At 55.7% G+C, this 14,268-nt stretch overlaps 1 protein-coding gene across 3 annotated transcripts in view; it reads right to left on the bottom strand.

Annotated features, from left to right (window-relative positions):
- Positions 1-14,268, bottom strand: part of RRBP1 (ribosome binding protein 1) — a 69,009-nt gene that overhangs the window by 19,272 nt on the left and 35,469 nt on the right. For all 3 annotated transcript variants that reach the window (XM_030914629.1, XM_030914630.1, XM_030914631.1), the window contains 5 exons: positions 10,241-10,389; positions 8,963-9,085; positions 3,739-3,891; positions 2,661-2,779; positions 575-728 (listed from right to left, as the gene is read on the bottom strand). In XM_030914629.1, the coding sequence (XP_030770489.1) occupies positions 575-728; positions 2,661-2,779; positions 3,739-3,891; positions 8,963-9,085; positions 10,241-10,389 (698 nt within the window). The remainder of the gene's footprint in view (positions 1-574; positions 729-2,660; positions 2,780-3,738; positions 3,892-8,962; positions 9,086-10,240; positions 10,390-14,268) is intronic.

Genomic DNA, 14,268 nt, shown 5'->3' with positions numbered 1-14,268 from the left:
CCCGCCTGGGAAAACAGGCCTCCAGGCCACACCCAGAGGCTGAGAAAGAAGAAACCCTAACTGGCCTTGAAGCCAGAGGCTGTGTCCACAGCCTGTGGGCTCAGCTGGCTGCTCCAGAGCTGCAGTACCACAGTGGGGACAAGTATGGGAGGAAAAACACGGCTCCAGAGTGAGACTCGGGGTTCAAATTCTGCTTCTGACATGTCCTGGCTGGGTGAACTTGAGGTAGTTGCTGAACTTCTCTGTGCCTCAAACTTCCTTATGGATAAAAATGCAGACACTACCAGTGCCTACCTCAAAGGGTTACCAAGAAAAGTGGCTGAGTTAATGCTTGTAAAATGCTCAGAACAGTGCTTAGCACACAGCAAGCTCCCACTTGCTGCCAGCTATCACTACTACCAAGGAGACTAAGGTGAAGAGTTCGAGCCCCAGCCCTGCAGACACTGTCATCTGTCCCAGTCGAGGTTAGAAACCGGTGCCCAGCGTGGCAGGGCCAGTCTGGACCCATCCCTGCTATGCGGACAGGCTTGCCGGGCAGTGAACAGGCACTGAGGCGGCCGCCGCCCTGGCTCACCTGCAGCTGCAGGACCTGCTTCTCGAAGGCAGCTGCCTTGGCTTCCAGAGCTTTTCGCTGCTGCTCATCTTGCCGCGCAGCCTCCGACTTCTCCACCAGTTCTTTGCTGACCTTGCTGAGTTCCTGCCGGAGCTTGGCCAGCTCTGCGTTCTGCCTGCAAGACAGTCACCAGCCCAACTGATGGAAAGAAAAGAGTGATGGGATTGGTGGTCCAAGCCCTCCCTCCAGGACTCCAGCTCTCTTGTAAGTAAGCCATTGCCCACGTCGTGAAGCCATTACCAAAGCCACTTTTCCATTATCAGCTGCGTGGGGTTCAGCATGTGTTTTGCTGAAGACACTGTTTTACCCATATAGTGCATGAACTAGAGACAGCATAGAGCAAATGTGCACTAAAGCATCCCATGGGAGCCCCTGCCAGAAACAGCCAGAAATTCACAGAAAACGGCAACACACTGTTCTGGCTGCAAACCAGCCCCGAGATGAAGACCCACCCACCTTGACCCCCTGTAGGCAGCAGCCCACAGAGTCCATGCGCCCTCTCACTGGCCAACCGGACTAGGCCCAGGCTAGGGAGGCTGCCTGAAGCCAGAGCCTGAGGTGCTTACAAAACAGACCCTTCAGGACTGCACTTCAAAAGCTGGGTCTCAGGAGCTGGGAGGAATGTTCCAGACTTCCAGAAGGAGACTTAAAGGAAAAGGGGGCAGCTGGAGGCCTGCCTTTCCAGCGTGAAGCGTGTGATCAGGATACCACTCCCTCACTAGCAGACGCTGCCTCAAGGCCAAGGACTGACTGTCCAGCCAAGGGACACCACCAGACAAGACTGTCCCAAAGGCTGGGACGCAGCACCAGGCCAGGCGGAGCTGGGAAACCTGGCTGAGGCTAGCTTGGCTCTGCTGCCTGGGGGGTGGCAGGTTCCACCTCTCTGACTTGGGGCTGCCTCGTCTGTACAGGGGAGGCCACACCAAAGCCCGCTGTGGGGTCATCAGTTCCACGCTTCACAAGGCCAAGGTTCAAGCGACCTGGGAGGGAGGCGGGAGGCCGGGTGGTGCCCTCAAGATGGACTGGGAGCTCTGAAGTGGGCCTGGGAAAACATATCTCGCTGCTGACAGCCACCCACCAGCCAGAGCTTCTGGACTGGCAGGGCCGCTGCCTCAGCGTGACAAGTCTCCTGGCTTTAGAGCCTTCCCCAGTAATGAGGCCATAGCAGATCCTATGTGGGGAGACACCAGAGCATTTCTCAGTCCCCACCATTTGCCTTCTGCTGTGGCTTTTAAGGAAACAGCAGCCACAAACCTCCAACCAGCCGATGGCTCAGGAAGGGGAGCCAGAGGGGACAGGCAGAGGGGAAGGTGGCTGCTGGATCTCACTCCACACCAGAGGGAGCCACAGTCAAAACAGACACTTGGCCCGGCTCCCCTCCCTGTCCAGCTCCCGCACTGGACTTCCCCTGACCCGACTCCCAGCATAAGGACTAAGGGTGGCGGCGCACTCTGCTGTGGTCAGCCCCTGTCTCGGTGAGAGCAGAGGCTCTGGGGATAACACAGAGCTCTGCCAAGTCCCTGCAGGACACTTTGGGCCCAGAGAAGGCAAAGAAATGTGCAACAAAAGACGCTGCAGTGGGTTTCCTGAGGGCTGCCACTGAGGTTAACGCTCTAATCAGGGAAGCAGAAGTGTAGCTGTATTTAACTCTGGAGGGGAAGTGCACCCTCCGGCCCACTTGCTATGGCCTCCAGTACTTCAGTGACTCAGAGACAACACTGAAATGAGAATCCCGCTAGGCAGCTGGGGCCTGTGTGCTGGAAACTCTCCCTAGTACCAGCGCATCTGAAGCAAAGGTGATGCAGAGCAGGAGGCCGTGCTCCAGCGCACAGTCAAGGCCCACCACCAGCCACCGCAGGGACGCTGGGCCACCTGTTGGAAGACTCAGGGGCCCATAACCCAGACAGGAGATGGAGGGTCAGGACAGCTCTGCATACATGTAGGGCCCGTGCCTGGCTCTTGCGCCAGCTGCCCTGGCCACAGCCTCATGAAGCCTTCCTTGTTCAGAGCCCTTGGGAAGGTGCTGAGGCAGGAAAGCTCAGCTTACTTGCTCTCCACCTGGCTCGTGGCCTGGTTCAAGGCATCCCGCAGGATGGAGTTCTCCTGCTGCAGGCGGGCCAGCTGCGTGTTGGGGCCATTCTCCAGCTGCTCCTGAAGAGTCCGGATCTGGAAAGTCACGGGCGAGGGCATCAGAGGCAGCTCGGCCTCATACACAGAATTGACTTCTGAGCTGTGGTTAGTGAAGACACAGCCCACAAAAGAAAACCCCCAGAAGGCTCCACCTTTTCCACCTGGAAGTTGAGAGGATCCCATAAAACAAGAGGCCTGAAAATTGCAAAGCTCCACCATCAGGGGCTCGAGGCCAAGCATGACCCCCCCGACACCCAGCGACACGCCTCTCTCCCTCCCCACTGCTCATGGCCTGCCCGAGGCTGAATACTCAGGCCAGGGTCTCTGACACACGCCATGAACATCTGCCTCCAAAGTCACAAGGTTGACTGTTCTAAGACAAAGTACATCGCCACAGCCTCTAACCCCCCGTGAGGAAGCCTCATTTCCTGCCCTCTGACCTCCGGCACGTCCTGAGACATGCAGCAGAGAGGAGGTTGCAGCGCACTATGAGCAGGGTGTAGGTTTCAGAAGGCAGGGATCAGGCTTTGACTACAGGGCCAGCCTGGGCAGCCACCCAGTGCTGGCCTGGAGCCCCATGCTGGAGCTGTGTGATTTTCAGGCCTCTGGTATTAATGGGATCCTCCCAACCATGTGGAAAGAAGACAGAGCCAGCATTTCTCCAGGTTCACGTGAAAGGTGAGAACTTCACAGACACCCAGGAGGTAGGGAAACAGGGCTGGCCATCTGAGACTAGGCTCTTTTGAAAAGTGTTCTTTCAAATGTATTTCATACCTCCCTGGCTATTAACATTATAGACACACAGTGGGCTGCCAGATACTGTCCAGCCAAATGCAACAGTACCTGGACCCCTAAACCTGACCAGACCTCACAGACCCCTGTGGGCAACCTCAACCCCCTCCTCATGCCTCGCCCTTTGGGCCTCTCTGGTTCCCTCCGCCCTGGACCAAGACTGGGTCCTGTCCCATCCCATGCCCCCGCCAGCCACTGCCTACCTTGCCCTGTAGCTGCTGCACCTCCTTCACGTGCTCCCGGTAGCTGGCCTGCATGCGTGCCTGCACGGCCGTGATCTCCTGCTCCCGGGCCACCAGCTGCTTTTTCACTTTGGCCTCCCCGGCTGCTGCTTTGGCCTTTTCCGCTGCCATCTCCTGGGGGGAAAGTAGCAGAGAGAGGGGCCGGTGAGCCTTGCAGGGGCAGGAGCCTATCAGAAAGGAGCAAGAGCATCACCCGGGCTGGGAGGCTGGACAGCAGAGCACAGACCCCTCCTGCTGGCCCGGTTCTCAGACAGACTCAAGCCAGCAGCAGCAGGAGCACCGACAGACAAGGGATCCCTGGAAACCCTGCTGGCCCTGGCCGGTTGTGGGCTCAATGTCAGGCCTTGGCCACAGTGGAGGTGGCACACACAGCACGAACAGGAGAGACACGCGTTACTGTCCCTGGCTTTCCAGGGCACTGGCTCGGCCCTGCTGTGATGACAACACCCCGGCCTGACTCAGTCACCAACATCTAGTCTCCTGGGACACCTACTTCTCCTCAAGTGCCTTCATCAGGACTGAAAGGCAGCAAGCCCTGATGGCTAGGGTGGGGGTGGGGCCAGCTGCCCATTCCGCCGTGGCTGGGGTAGGGCATGGGTCTCTGCAGGCAGTCGCTCTGTCCTCCACCCAGGGGGACATCAGCTCCGATCAGTGCCAGATACCCACAGATGAACATAGATGCCGAGTCTGGGGGATGTGGTGTCTCAGGCAGGGACAGAGCAGGATGGGAAGGCTGGCCATGGTCCGTGTCATCCCGGAGGGATGGCTCAACCAGAAGTCACAGGGAGGCAGGATGACCACTGAAGGAAGGGTTGACACAATGAGCCCCTGGGTGGGGGGTGTTCCCTGGTCTAGCAGGCCTGGACAGTTCAGCACCGATGTGGTGTGAATACACATCACAAACACAGCAGGCCTGGGCCACCAGGGCACAAGCATCCCACGAGCGTCAAGGCTGCTCCGACCTGGGCAGTGGGTCAGGAGTGAGGAAATCCACCCCCTCCCCAGACCAGGGCTGTAGGGAGGCCCATCCCAAAGGCCAGAGTGTCCCTCTTGCCTGAGACGGGAAAGAACCCTGAAGGGGAGCCACTGGGTGCTGGTGCTGTTCCATGCTCCTGGCACTCTCTGGGACCTCCTGGGACCCTTGCCTCACTTTTCAAAGACAATCATCTTTTTGGCTCTGCCTGGGGTGAGAGGCCCACAGGAGCCTGCAGGTCCACTTCATTGATTAGCTACAGAAGTAGGGGCGGGAGAAGCTGACACTGAGCCCCAGCACTGTCCCATTTAATTCTCTCTGGAAGACGAGGATTACAATCCCCATCCAAGCTGAGGTCACAGAGCCTTGGAGACCACACACTTTTCCAAGGCTGGGGAGCAGCTCTAAGAGGCAGGGGTGGGGCCCGAACCTAGGACTGTACAAGAACAACGGGTTCCCAGAAAGGGGAAGAATGAGGACGCCTGCCCCTCTGTGTGGGTCGGGAAGCCCCTGGGGAAAGGGAGGACAGCTCAGCAGTGATTCCAGGACCCCTCTGCACTTCTTCCTCTAACATGCGCAGCCCCACCGGCCCACTGCTGGCAGACAGGTGTGGTGGGGATGGCTGGAAGCCTCCAAACACCAGCAGAGAGGAGGCTGCTGTCTTTGCTAGGTTTTCCACACAACAGCCCTTCCAAGTAGATGGTCCAGTCTCGCGAAGAAACCAAAGCTCAGAGAGACCAGGCGTTCCCACAGCCACATGGATGGCAGGTTGGGAAGCCACACTTGGGTCATCCTCAGCCCTCCTCTGCCACCTGGAGACACCCTTCCCAGCCCTAGGCAGGCCTCGTGCAGTTCCAAGGTCCACCCTGCTCAGGGTCTGCAGACCCCCTATCTCCTGGGGGTCAGGGTCCCAAGGCCACCGGGATTCAATGGCATTTTCCCCCTCCTTTGCCTCTGGGCTTTTTAAAGAGCACAGAAAAGTCACTTGTCCTCAGTGCAGCTGTTTAGCTCTCTATGGTTTCTTTTTTCTTTTTCTTTTTCTTTTTTTTATGGTTTCTTTTTCTTCAAAGAGCTCAGAGTTCCAGGGTTCCTTCTGCTTGTCAGATTCTTAATTCAGTTGCAAGAGTCTGATTTATGTTCTTGAAAAGCATTCCTGATGGTGGTGGAAGGGTCTGGTGCACAAGAAGACAAGGCATGACACCATCACTAGCATCGGCTAGTGACTCTGTCCCAACTTCTTCCAGGCTCTGTTCCCTAGGAGTAGTGGGGCTCCTCCTGGTGTAAGCTTTGAGGACTGCAGAGAGCCCTCCAACCTGCTTCCCCAGCCAAGCAAGGAAGCAACCTCCACCAAGAAGGCCTGGTAACAGGAACTCCTCCCAGGACCCCACCCCCAGGTACACTCTGGGTGGGTCCCAGAGGGCCATGGGGCTCCTTCTGATTCACAGCCCCATCTCCTTCTGGGCCCTAAAGCCAGAACATGAGACCAAGTCCAGGATGGGGCCAGTCTGAGGCGTGGCTTCAGGACAGAGGTTCTGCTGCCCAGGAAGATGACAGCTGGAATGTTTCTCCAGAAAGTTGTGCCTTCTTGGTTACATCACTGGAGCTCTGCCTGGACTCCTCAAACCCCCTAAAGATTCTCAGATAGCCAGGACAGAGTTCTCAGGGGCATCCGAGCCCATCAACTCCTGCAGACAGTGTCTGGACTGGTCCTTGAACCCAATTCTGCTGGGATTTTGCACATTTGGGAGACCTGGATACGGCAGATGATCCAAATGTTCTTTCTCAGTGTGTCCAGGTCATGCCTTCAGCATCAGAACCCAAGAAAAAGAATTAATGAAAACTCTTTTCAACTATAAAAACTTCTCTACAAGGACAAAGAAAACATGTCGAAGGGACTAGAACAAGAAATATAGGTTCCATCCATCTCCCCAGCTCCTGAGGGGGATTAAGGTAAGAGGAACTGCCATACTCCCAGGAATTTACTGTCTCGGATCATTTCCCTCAGCAGTGCTGGGTAGTTGCAGTGTTACCATAAGAATGACGTAAACAGGCCAGGGACAGTGGTTCACGGTCCCAAAATCCCAGCACTTTGGGAGGCCGAGGCAGGCGGATCACCTGAGGTCGGGAGTTCGAGACCAGCCCAACCAACACGGAGAAACCCTGTCTCTACTAAAAATACAAAATTAGCTGGGTGTGGTGGTGCATGCCTATAATCCCAGCTACTTGGGAGGCTGAGGCAGGAGAATTGTTTGAACCCAGGAGGCGAAGGTTGCAATGAGCCAAGATTGTGCTATTGCACTCCAGCCTGGGCAACAACAGTGAAACTCCGTCTCAAAAAAAAAGAATGAGGTAAACACATCGGCTCTGCTCAGGACTCTCAACGGAGAGCAGGAGCACAGGGAAGAGAAACAGCCAAAGGCATCAACTACACACATTTTACTATTTACAAGAAGACAATGTAAAATACTCAGAAATGCTTCCAGGCTTTCCCTCAGCTGTGGCCCTCGGTGGCCACTTGTTCACTGGTGGCCTGCTAGGCTGAGCCAGGCCAGACCGCCAGAGCGCGTCTGCCCCGCCAGGCTCGAGGGCTGACAGGAGCCAGATGCAGCCAGGTGATGCCTAACTGTACTAATGACCTCTGTGCGGAACACAACACAGGAGCTCCAGAAGGCTCCTGAGGGAGGGAGACCAAATTGAGTCTGCCAGAGTAAGAAGACAATGTCCAGACATCTAAGCAGGGAAAGGGCATTAGAGGCCAAGGGAAGAGCAAGAGGAGAGCCCCAGAGGAGGCAAGAAAGGGCGCAGCACGTCTGGGCACAGGTAGGGAATGGGAAAAGGGGAGGCTAGAGGCAGGGTGAGTGGCTGAGCCGGGGCTTCAGGGACAGACTTAGGTCTGAAGATGGGGGGCCACTGGCAGAACCTGATGGGGGTCCTCACAGATTAGCATTTGGGAGCCCAAGAGGACTTCTTCCGGCTTAGGGAGGAGGGCGTGGGTGGGAGGGAGGCCATGCACCGTTAACCTTCTCCTCACCTAAAAGCCAAGGCCAGTGGTCTCCGAGGAGGCTGGGTACTGAATGAGGACCCCAGGCTGCCCTGAGCATGCAGCCAGGGAGATATTCTACCACCCCAGCGGGGTTGGGAGCAGCATCAAAGGGTGGCCATCTAAGGTGTGTCTTCTGGTCCTGCCCGTCCTCCACCCAGTGAACTTCCCATCTGGCTCAGAGCTGTGACCCTGAGTTTGCGACAAAAACTAAGGCTGCCTTACTTCCAATTCTCTGTGCTCCAGCAGACAAAGGCACCCAGAGGAAGGGCTGTAGCCCAGATACTGTCGGGCAGTCCACCATCCAGGCCCTCTCTCTGCGCCCGCTGCCCGGGACGGAGAAGGCAGGGAGGCAGGGAGAGAGCAAGAGCAAGCCTGCGGTGCTGCATGGGGCAAAGACGGCTTTCAACAAGGCCTGACCAGTCCCAGAGGGCTAGGGGGCCCCTCACCCTGCCCTTCCTCCAGGAAGGCTGGGGCACCAGGGCCCACCCTCAGAAGCAGAGAGGTGGGGAAAGACCCTGGTGAATTCTGCGGTGGGAAGAGCAGCCCCTATGCCATGGATCACAACACAATCTCAACGTGCCATCAGCCCCATCCTACGGCAGCACCAGCCCACCACCAAGTGCCGTTCAGAGTGCAAATGCTACCTGCCACGCCATCCGCTGATGCGGGGAGCCAGGGTTTCCCTGCACATTCCTCCTCTGACAGCAGCAAAAGGGAGAAGAGCAGCCCCTCCAGCTCCCTCCCCAAAAGGTTTTCAACAATTCTCAAGAAAACCACCTTGAATCTACTGTGGGCACCCTCCTTTCCAGGCACAGCCCCTAGAAAGCCGGCCTGTGACTGCAGGACCTGTCTAGTGAAAGCCAGGTCTGGTCCATCCCCATCACAAACTGACGCTGCTTAACTTCCAAGCCCTTGCTCACTTCCCTGCGTTCTTATAGCCACGAAGGAAGCCACCACCTCGTAGAGCCACGAGCACTGCCAAGGGTGAGCCACCGGCCCTTGGCTCCTTAGGCAGCAGATAAGCAGCAGTCCCTACCCAGTGGCCTGACAGCCAGCTGACGTTCCAGGCAGGCCTGAGCATCTCAGAGCCCGGGATACACCGTGAATGGGGCGGGGGTCCTCAGAGGACAGGGGAGGACAAGCCATCTCTGAGCCCACTTGGGCTGTACCTTGTTGAGCTCCCTCAGTTTGCTCTTGGCGACAGCCGCGTCTTCCTGCTCTGTGGCCAGCAGTTTTTCCTTCTCTTCCAGCTGGCGTTTCAGAATCGCCACAGGGTCACCCTTCTGAGTGGCCTAGAAGTACCCAGAGATGCGTTAACAGAGGGGACAAATGGGACTTGGCTCGTCCCCCGACCCTGGACAAGAGCAGAGGCCCGAGGTCTTGATGAAGTGGAGCAGGGGCTTTGAGTCAAGGGTTCCACTGGGACTCCAGATACTTGTGGGGAAAGGCGCCCTGCCTCGGCCATCAGCCTGCCGGGGCCCCAGGTCCAGTGTGTGTTGGGACTGTCAAGGCCAAAGGCTTTGGATCCCTGGAGTGGTGTTTAGGAGTGTGGTGTTGCCAGCTCCTCTGAGGGGTGGCTGGCCACCATTTCTGGCCCGGAGCCTCCCCGAGCCGGACGTGCAGCCTGTAGGCCTCTGGCTGCAGCATGGGGACTGGGTACTCTGGGGACAGTGGCCTGAGCAGAGCCAGGCCTCTCCCTGGTCATCTTGATCTCCTATGGCCACTCATACCCAGTAGAGCCCCCAGTGACGAGTGACAAACTCTCAGTGCCACTGAGACTGTGCAGGATGTGTATGGCCAGGAAGGGAGTGACCCCGCTGGCCTCAGGACACACCTGAGCAGCTCTAACCACTAAATTCTCCAGCAAAGTTACCCTAAACTCTGACTCCAGTGAAGGAATGTGCCATGCAGCACTTCTTGGGGACAGCTCTTGGCCAGAGGCACAAGACAGTTCAGAGCTCTTAGCCTCTGAACCTGCCCCTGGCAGCACGAGGGAAACCAGGGGCGCTTCTGGGTGGGGAACCTCACAGGGCCCCACACAGTGTGTCCCTATACTTTCCTTTCTACACCCTGAGCTGTGGCCACAAACTGGCTAGGCCCCAGCTCCCTAGATCCCCTGCAATACAGAGCCCTGCCCCGGCCCTAATCATCTCAGGAGCCGGGCCATGGGTGGCTTGACAGAAGACCAAGCACCTGCAAGCGATCCCTCAGGGTGGCAGAATTCTGCCAAGAAAAAGAAGCTGTTTTATGAATGTTCTCTGTGGCATGGCAGGGTGCGTGTGGCCATCCTGACGGGCATCTCGGGGTGGTGGGAGGCATGGGGCCCCAGAACCCAGGTAACCACTGCAGCTCACTGGCCCCTGAAGGGGAGAGGCATGGGGAAGGGCAAAACCACCCTAGCCAGCTGCAGTGGCCTCTGAGTGTGGCCAGCAGGAGGGTGGGCCCACCTTGTGCCAGGTGTCCTGAATGATGCCAGCCTTCTCAGACAGGATCTCGATGAGCCGCTGGGCCTCGCCCTCGTTGAACACCATGCTCCCAACCGTGGAGACCAGCGTCTTGTAGGGGAGGTAGAGAGGGCCATCGGCATCTGGGGGCCCTGTGCAGCGAGAGGGAAGGAGCTGAGACTTAGGCGTATGCCACAACACACGCGGCCGCAAAGTCCATCACACCAAGAAGGTTCCGGTCACAGCCAAGAAGAGCTCTCCTACTGCCTGGGGTCAGCAGGCTGAGCATGGCGAGTCTGCTCCAGTGTCTCCTGCTCTGTCAGGACACGGAGAAACTGACTCAACGATGGGTCCCTGCACCGTCCTAACTCTGCCATAGAAGTCCCAGGCTGGGGTGGACATAGAGCTCCTCTTTTTTTTTTTCTACCACCAAGATTGGCCTGGAACAAAATTAAGCAAGGCGTACTTTTCCCATGGGCTTTTCTCCCTTCCTTTTTTCTCACAAATGCACTGGTCCTGTTCTCGGCCTGCATGGCTCACCAAGGTTCTCCCCACTGGCCATGACTGAGCTCTGTGGCCTTGTGGGACCTGACTGGGCAGCGAATCCACTGTCCATCACACACAGACACCCAGAGCTACACTCCTGCAGCCACGGGAGGGGCACAGAAGGCAAGGAGAGGCTGCTTCCACATATCGGTGCAAACCCTCTATTTCTAGCTCCGTGGATGAAGCTTAGGCAGCGACAGGTTTGGGAGAGGGAAGGCTGGCTGGGTTCCTATAGAATTGGGCCTGTCCACTCGCCAGTCCATGACTGACAGCCGCGAGGACAGGAAGCCATCTGCCAAAAACCAACCGTCACTTCTGAAAACTAAAACTGCCGAGCCCCTCCCACCCCTGCCCCCCCCCCCCCCCCCCACAGCTTTGCTCTCATTGGGGCTTGAACGCAGCCTTGGAAGCAAGAAAGGGGGAACCAAGATGCCACGCCTGAGCGCCTGGACTCTTCCACAGCTGAATGACAGCGCCAAAAATGAGCCAAATCAGAGAGCGGACCGGCCTACCGCAGCCCCCTCAGCTGAGCCCACCTTGGGAGGACAAAGGAGAGGGCTGGTTTCCATAGCAACCCTCAATTCTCTGGCTTGTCACAATATTTTCACTTACTAGTCACAATATTTTCATTACAAGTCAAAGCATTTGGCACAATACCTTAATGAGGGGAACGTGGTATGTGGGCGAGCTGGTTGCTATGAGCACCTTTATTTCATAACTTCTTACTCTGGTGAGGCTCAGGAGATTAAAAATAACCACGCTGACACCAAAGGCCTAAGAGCTCATGGGTGCCATGAAAACAGGTCCTGGCAGAAGCATGCCCCTTCAACCTTCTTTTTACTGAAATATGTGTATGTCTATAAAGTAATTTTAATGCACACACAAGAGAAAATTCTAACCCAAAAGCCAAAAGAAAATAAAAGCATGCATGGTGTACTCTCAGGAGAAACCCCCGTGTTAGTTCACATTTCGGTTCCCAGCCTTCCTGTCTTCCCCCTCAGCCTGCAGGTACGTGTCTACTGCCAGCACTTTCCAGGAGACAGAGGCCACTTGTTTCAAAGACACCTCTGTAGTTACAGACTGGGCAGGGTAGCTGCTTCAGGCAGCGTCTAGCTGCTGGCTGCAAAGACATTTTCCCCTCCTGACTCAGAAGAGTCTCCTCCTGTGCCGTCCGACGTGCTGGGCACCGGCCGCGTGTGGCTGCTGGGCACTGGCCGCGTGTGGCTGCTAGGCACCTGCAACGTGGCTGGCCTGACTCGAGATGTGCCACAAGTGGAAAGTACACATGGAATTTAGAAGATTTGGTATGAAAAAAAAAGAATGTGAAGTATCTGTAATAATTTTATATATTGATTGTATGTTGAAATAACATTTTGGATAAATTGGGTCAAATAAAATATATCGTTAACATTCAGTCCATTTGTTTCTTGCTTGCCTTTTTAAATGTGGCTAAAAACATTCACATCGCATCCATGGCTCAGACACGTGTGTCGCTAACGTTCTATTTCTCCTGGACTGGCTGGCCTATTCCTTTCCAGAACCGGGGACTCCCAAAGTGGCCCCTGCTGAATTCCTGGCAGTCCCTGGTCCTACAGAGGTTCCAGAGTGACCCAAGAGCTCTGGCCTCTTTTGAACGCTCTCCTGAGAGACCACCCTTCCAGACCCCACGGCCCCGACTGCACTGCCGGGTGGGGAAACATCTGGATAAGGCAGCTGGAGAGCCCGCGCTCTAGGACGCCGCTTCCTGCACGGGGGTCAGCGTGGCCACATGCTCACCCCTCACAGGCTCCGTCCAGAGTGCTCCCGAGAGTGTTCTTGGAGTGGCATTCTCATTAAAACTTTCTAATGTAATTCCATAATATTAGATATTTTAACAGAAAAAAACTTGTAACAAGTGAAATGAACGCAAAGCTGCATACAGCAAAATTTTAACGCTTTCCTCTGCCATCCCTCATGGCCCCCCAGAAACTTCCACAGCCTTTGCCACACTCATACAAACACTACCTTTCGTATTATTTTTAGAGAGCTATAACTTTACAAAACATTTTTCATTAAGTATTTTAGGTAAAAACTGTGCTGTCTCAACTGTTCCCAAATCAAGGGCAGCACAACTGAAAGAAAAAAGGAAAGCCGTCAGAAGCAGAGGCAGGATTTCTGGGTCTCTAGATGAGTTGCATTTAAATAACATACTAACGGGAGCCTAAGGTGAGCCAGGCACATCACTTAGGGCTCCAGCAAATACTTGAAGACGCCAGTAATCTTCTGAATTGTGAAATCTTAACACACTAAACTAAGTCTGTCAGACGCAACACCTAGTCTGTGAAATCACGGACGTCAAAAGGCCCAGGGTGCAGTGAATGCTGGAACAGCGCAGCTCACTGAGGACTTGCTCCTGTGGCTAATGCTTTGCCCATCTTGGTGGGTCTGAAATACCAGAGAGGGACAGGCCAGGAGGCCTGGGGAGAGACCAGGGAGCAGGAGACCCCAGAGTAGAGACACAGACCAGTGTCTCACTTTGATGGATAATCCAGACCTCTGTCTAGCAGGGGACACAGCAACAACCCAGGGGCCAGGCCCTGCAGGAATGGGACAGGTAGTGTGACAAATAGCCACATAGGCCTGGGCTCAGGGGGGTGGCCTCTCCTGAGCTGGGTGGCCCTGGGTATGGCACTTCACCTCCAGGTGATGGCTCCTGTGGGGGAATCTGAGCCAGAACCCTCAGAACCACAGGCCTGCCCAAGAGCCTGAAAATGAGATTTTTAAGTGCTATCTTCTCACCTTTACTGCTGACAGCTAACTCAATAAAAAACAAATGAATGAATAAATTCATTTATTTATGAATGTACAGATGAAGAAACACATCCATGGGCCACGCCCAGTCTGCAGGTCACCTCTGTCCTTGGGCAGTGGGGCACCAAGGTCAGAGCAAGGCCTCTGGGACCAGGTGGCCTGGAGTCAAATCCCAGTTCAGCTCCTTCCCACCTGTGTCCTTGGACAAGCGGCTTAATCTTCCTTTGCCTCTGTTTCCTTGCCTACGAAATGGGGATGATCACTGTTCCTCTCACAGCTTGGCTGGAAAGATTAAGTTGCAACATGCTTGGAACCATGCCTGGCACAGGGTAACGCACAGCAAAATAAATCAGCATGGCCGGCCTTCAAGCAGCTCACTGCAGCTCAGATAATGCACCTCACACTCCAAATTTCAAAACAACTCTCCCTTCTGCGCCCACACTGGGAGGCTCAGGCACCTAAAATTAAACCCATCTGGCAAAGAGACATTTAGTGTTCTCTCTCACTGTCAACTGTGGCGTCCTTGGACGAGGCTTTTCTCTCTGTATAATTTCCAGGATCCCCCATGGCCAGGACTCAGGCACAGGAGGAGGATCTCAACCCTAAGGGGCCTCATGCGACTCGGCGGCCAGCCCCCCACATCAGCTGCTGGAGCACCACTGCACTGTGCACACCTGGCTCTCTCAGTCCACGGG

Source organism: Rhinopithecus roxellana, chromosome 13, assembly GCF_007565055.1.
Source record: "Rhinopithecus roxellana isolate Shanxi Qingling chromosome 13, ASM756505v1, whole genome shotgun sequence".
Classification (NCBI taxonomy): domain Eukaryota; kingdom Metazoa; phylum Chordata; class Mammalia; order Primates; family Cercopithecidae; genus Rhinopithecus; species Rhinopithecus roxellana.
Note: the sequence above shows the minus strand (reverse complement) of the source record. Positions and strands in the feature narration are given on the sequence as shown.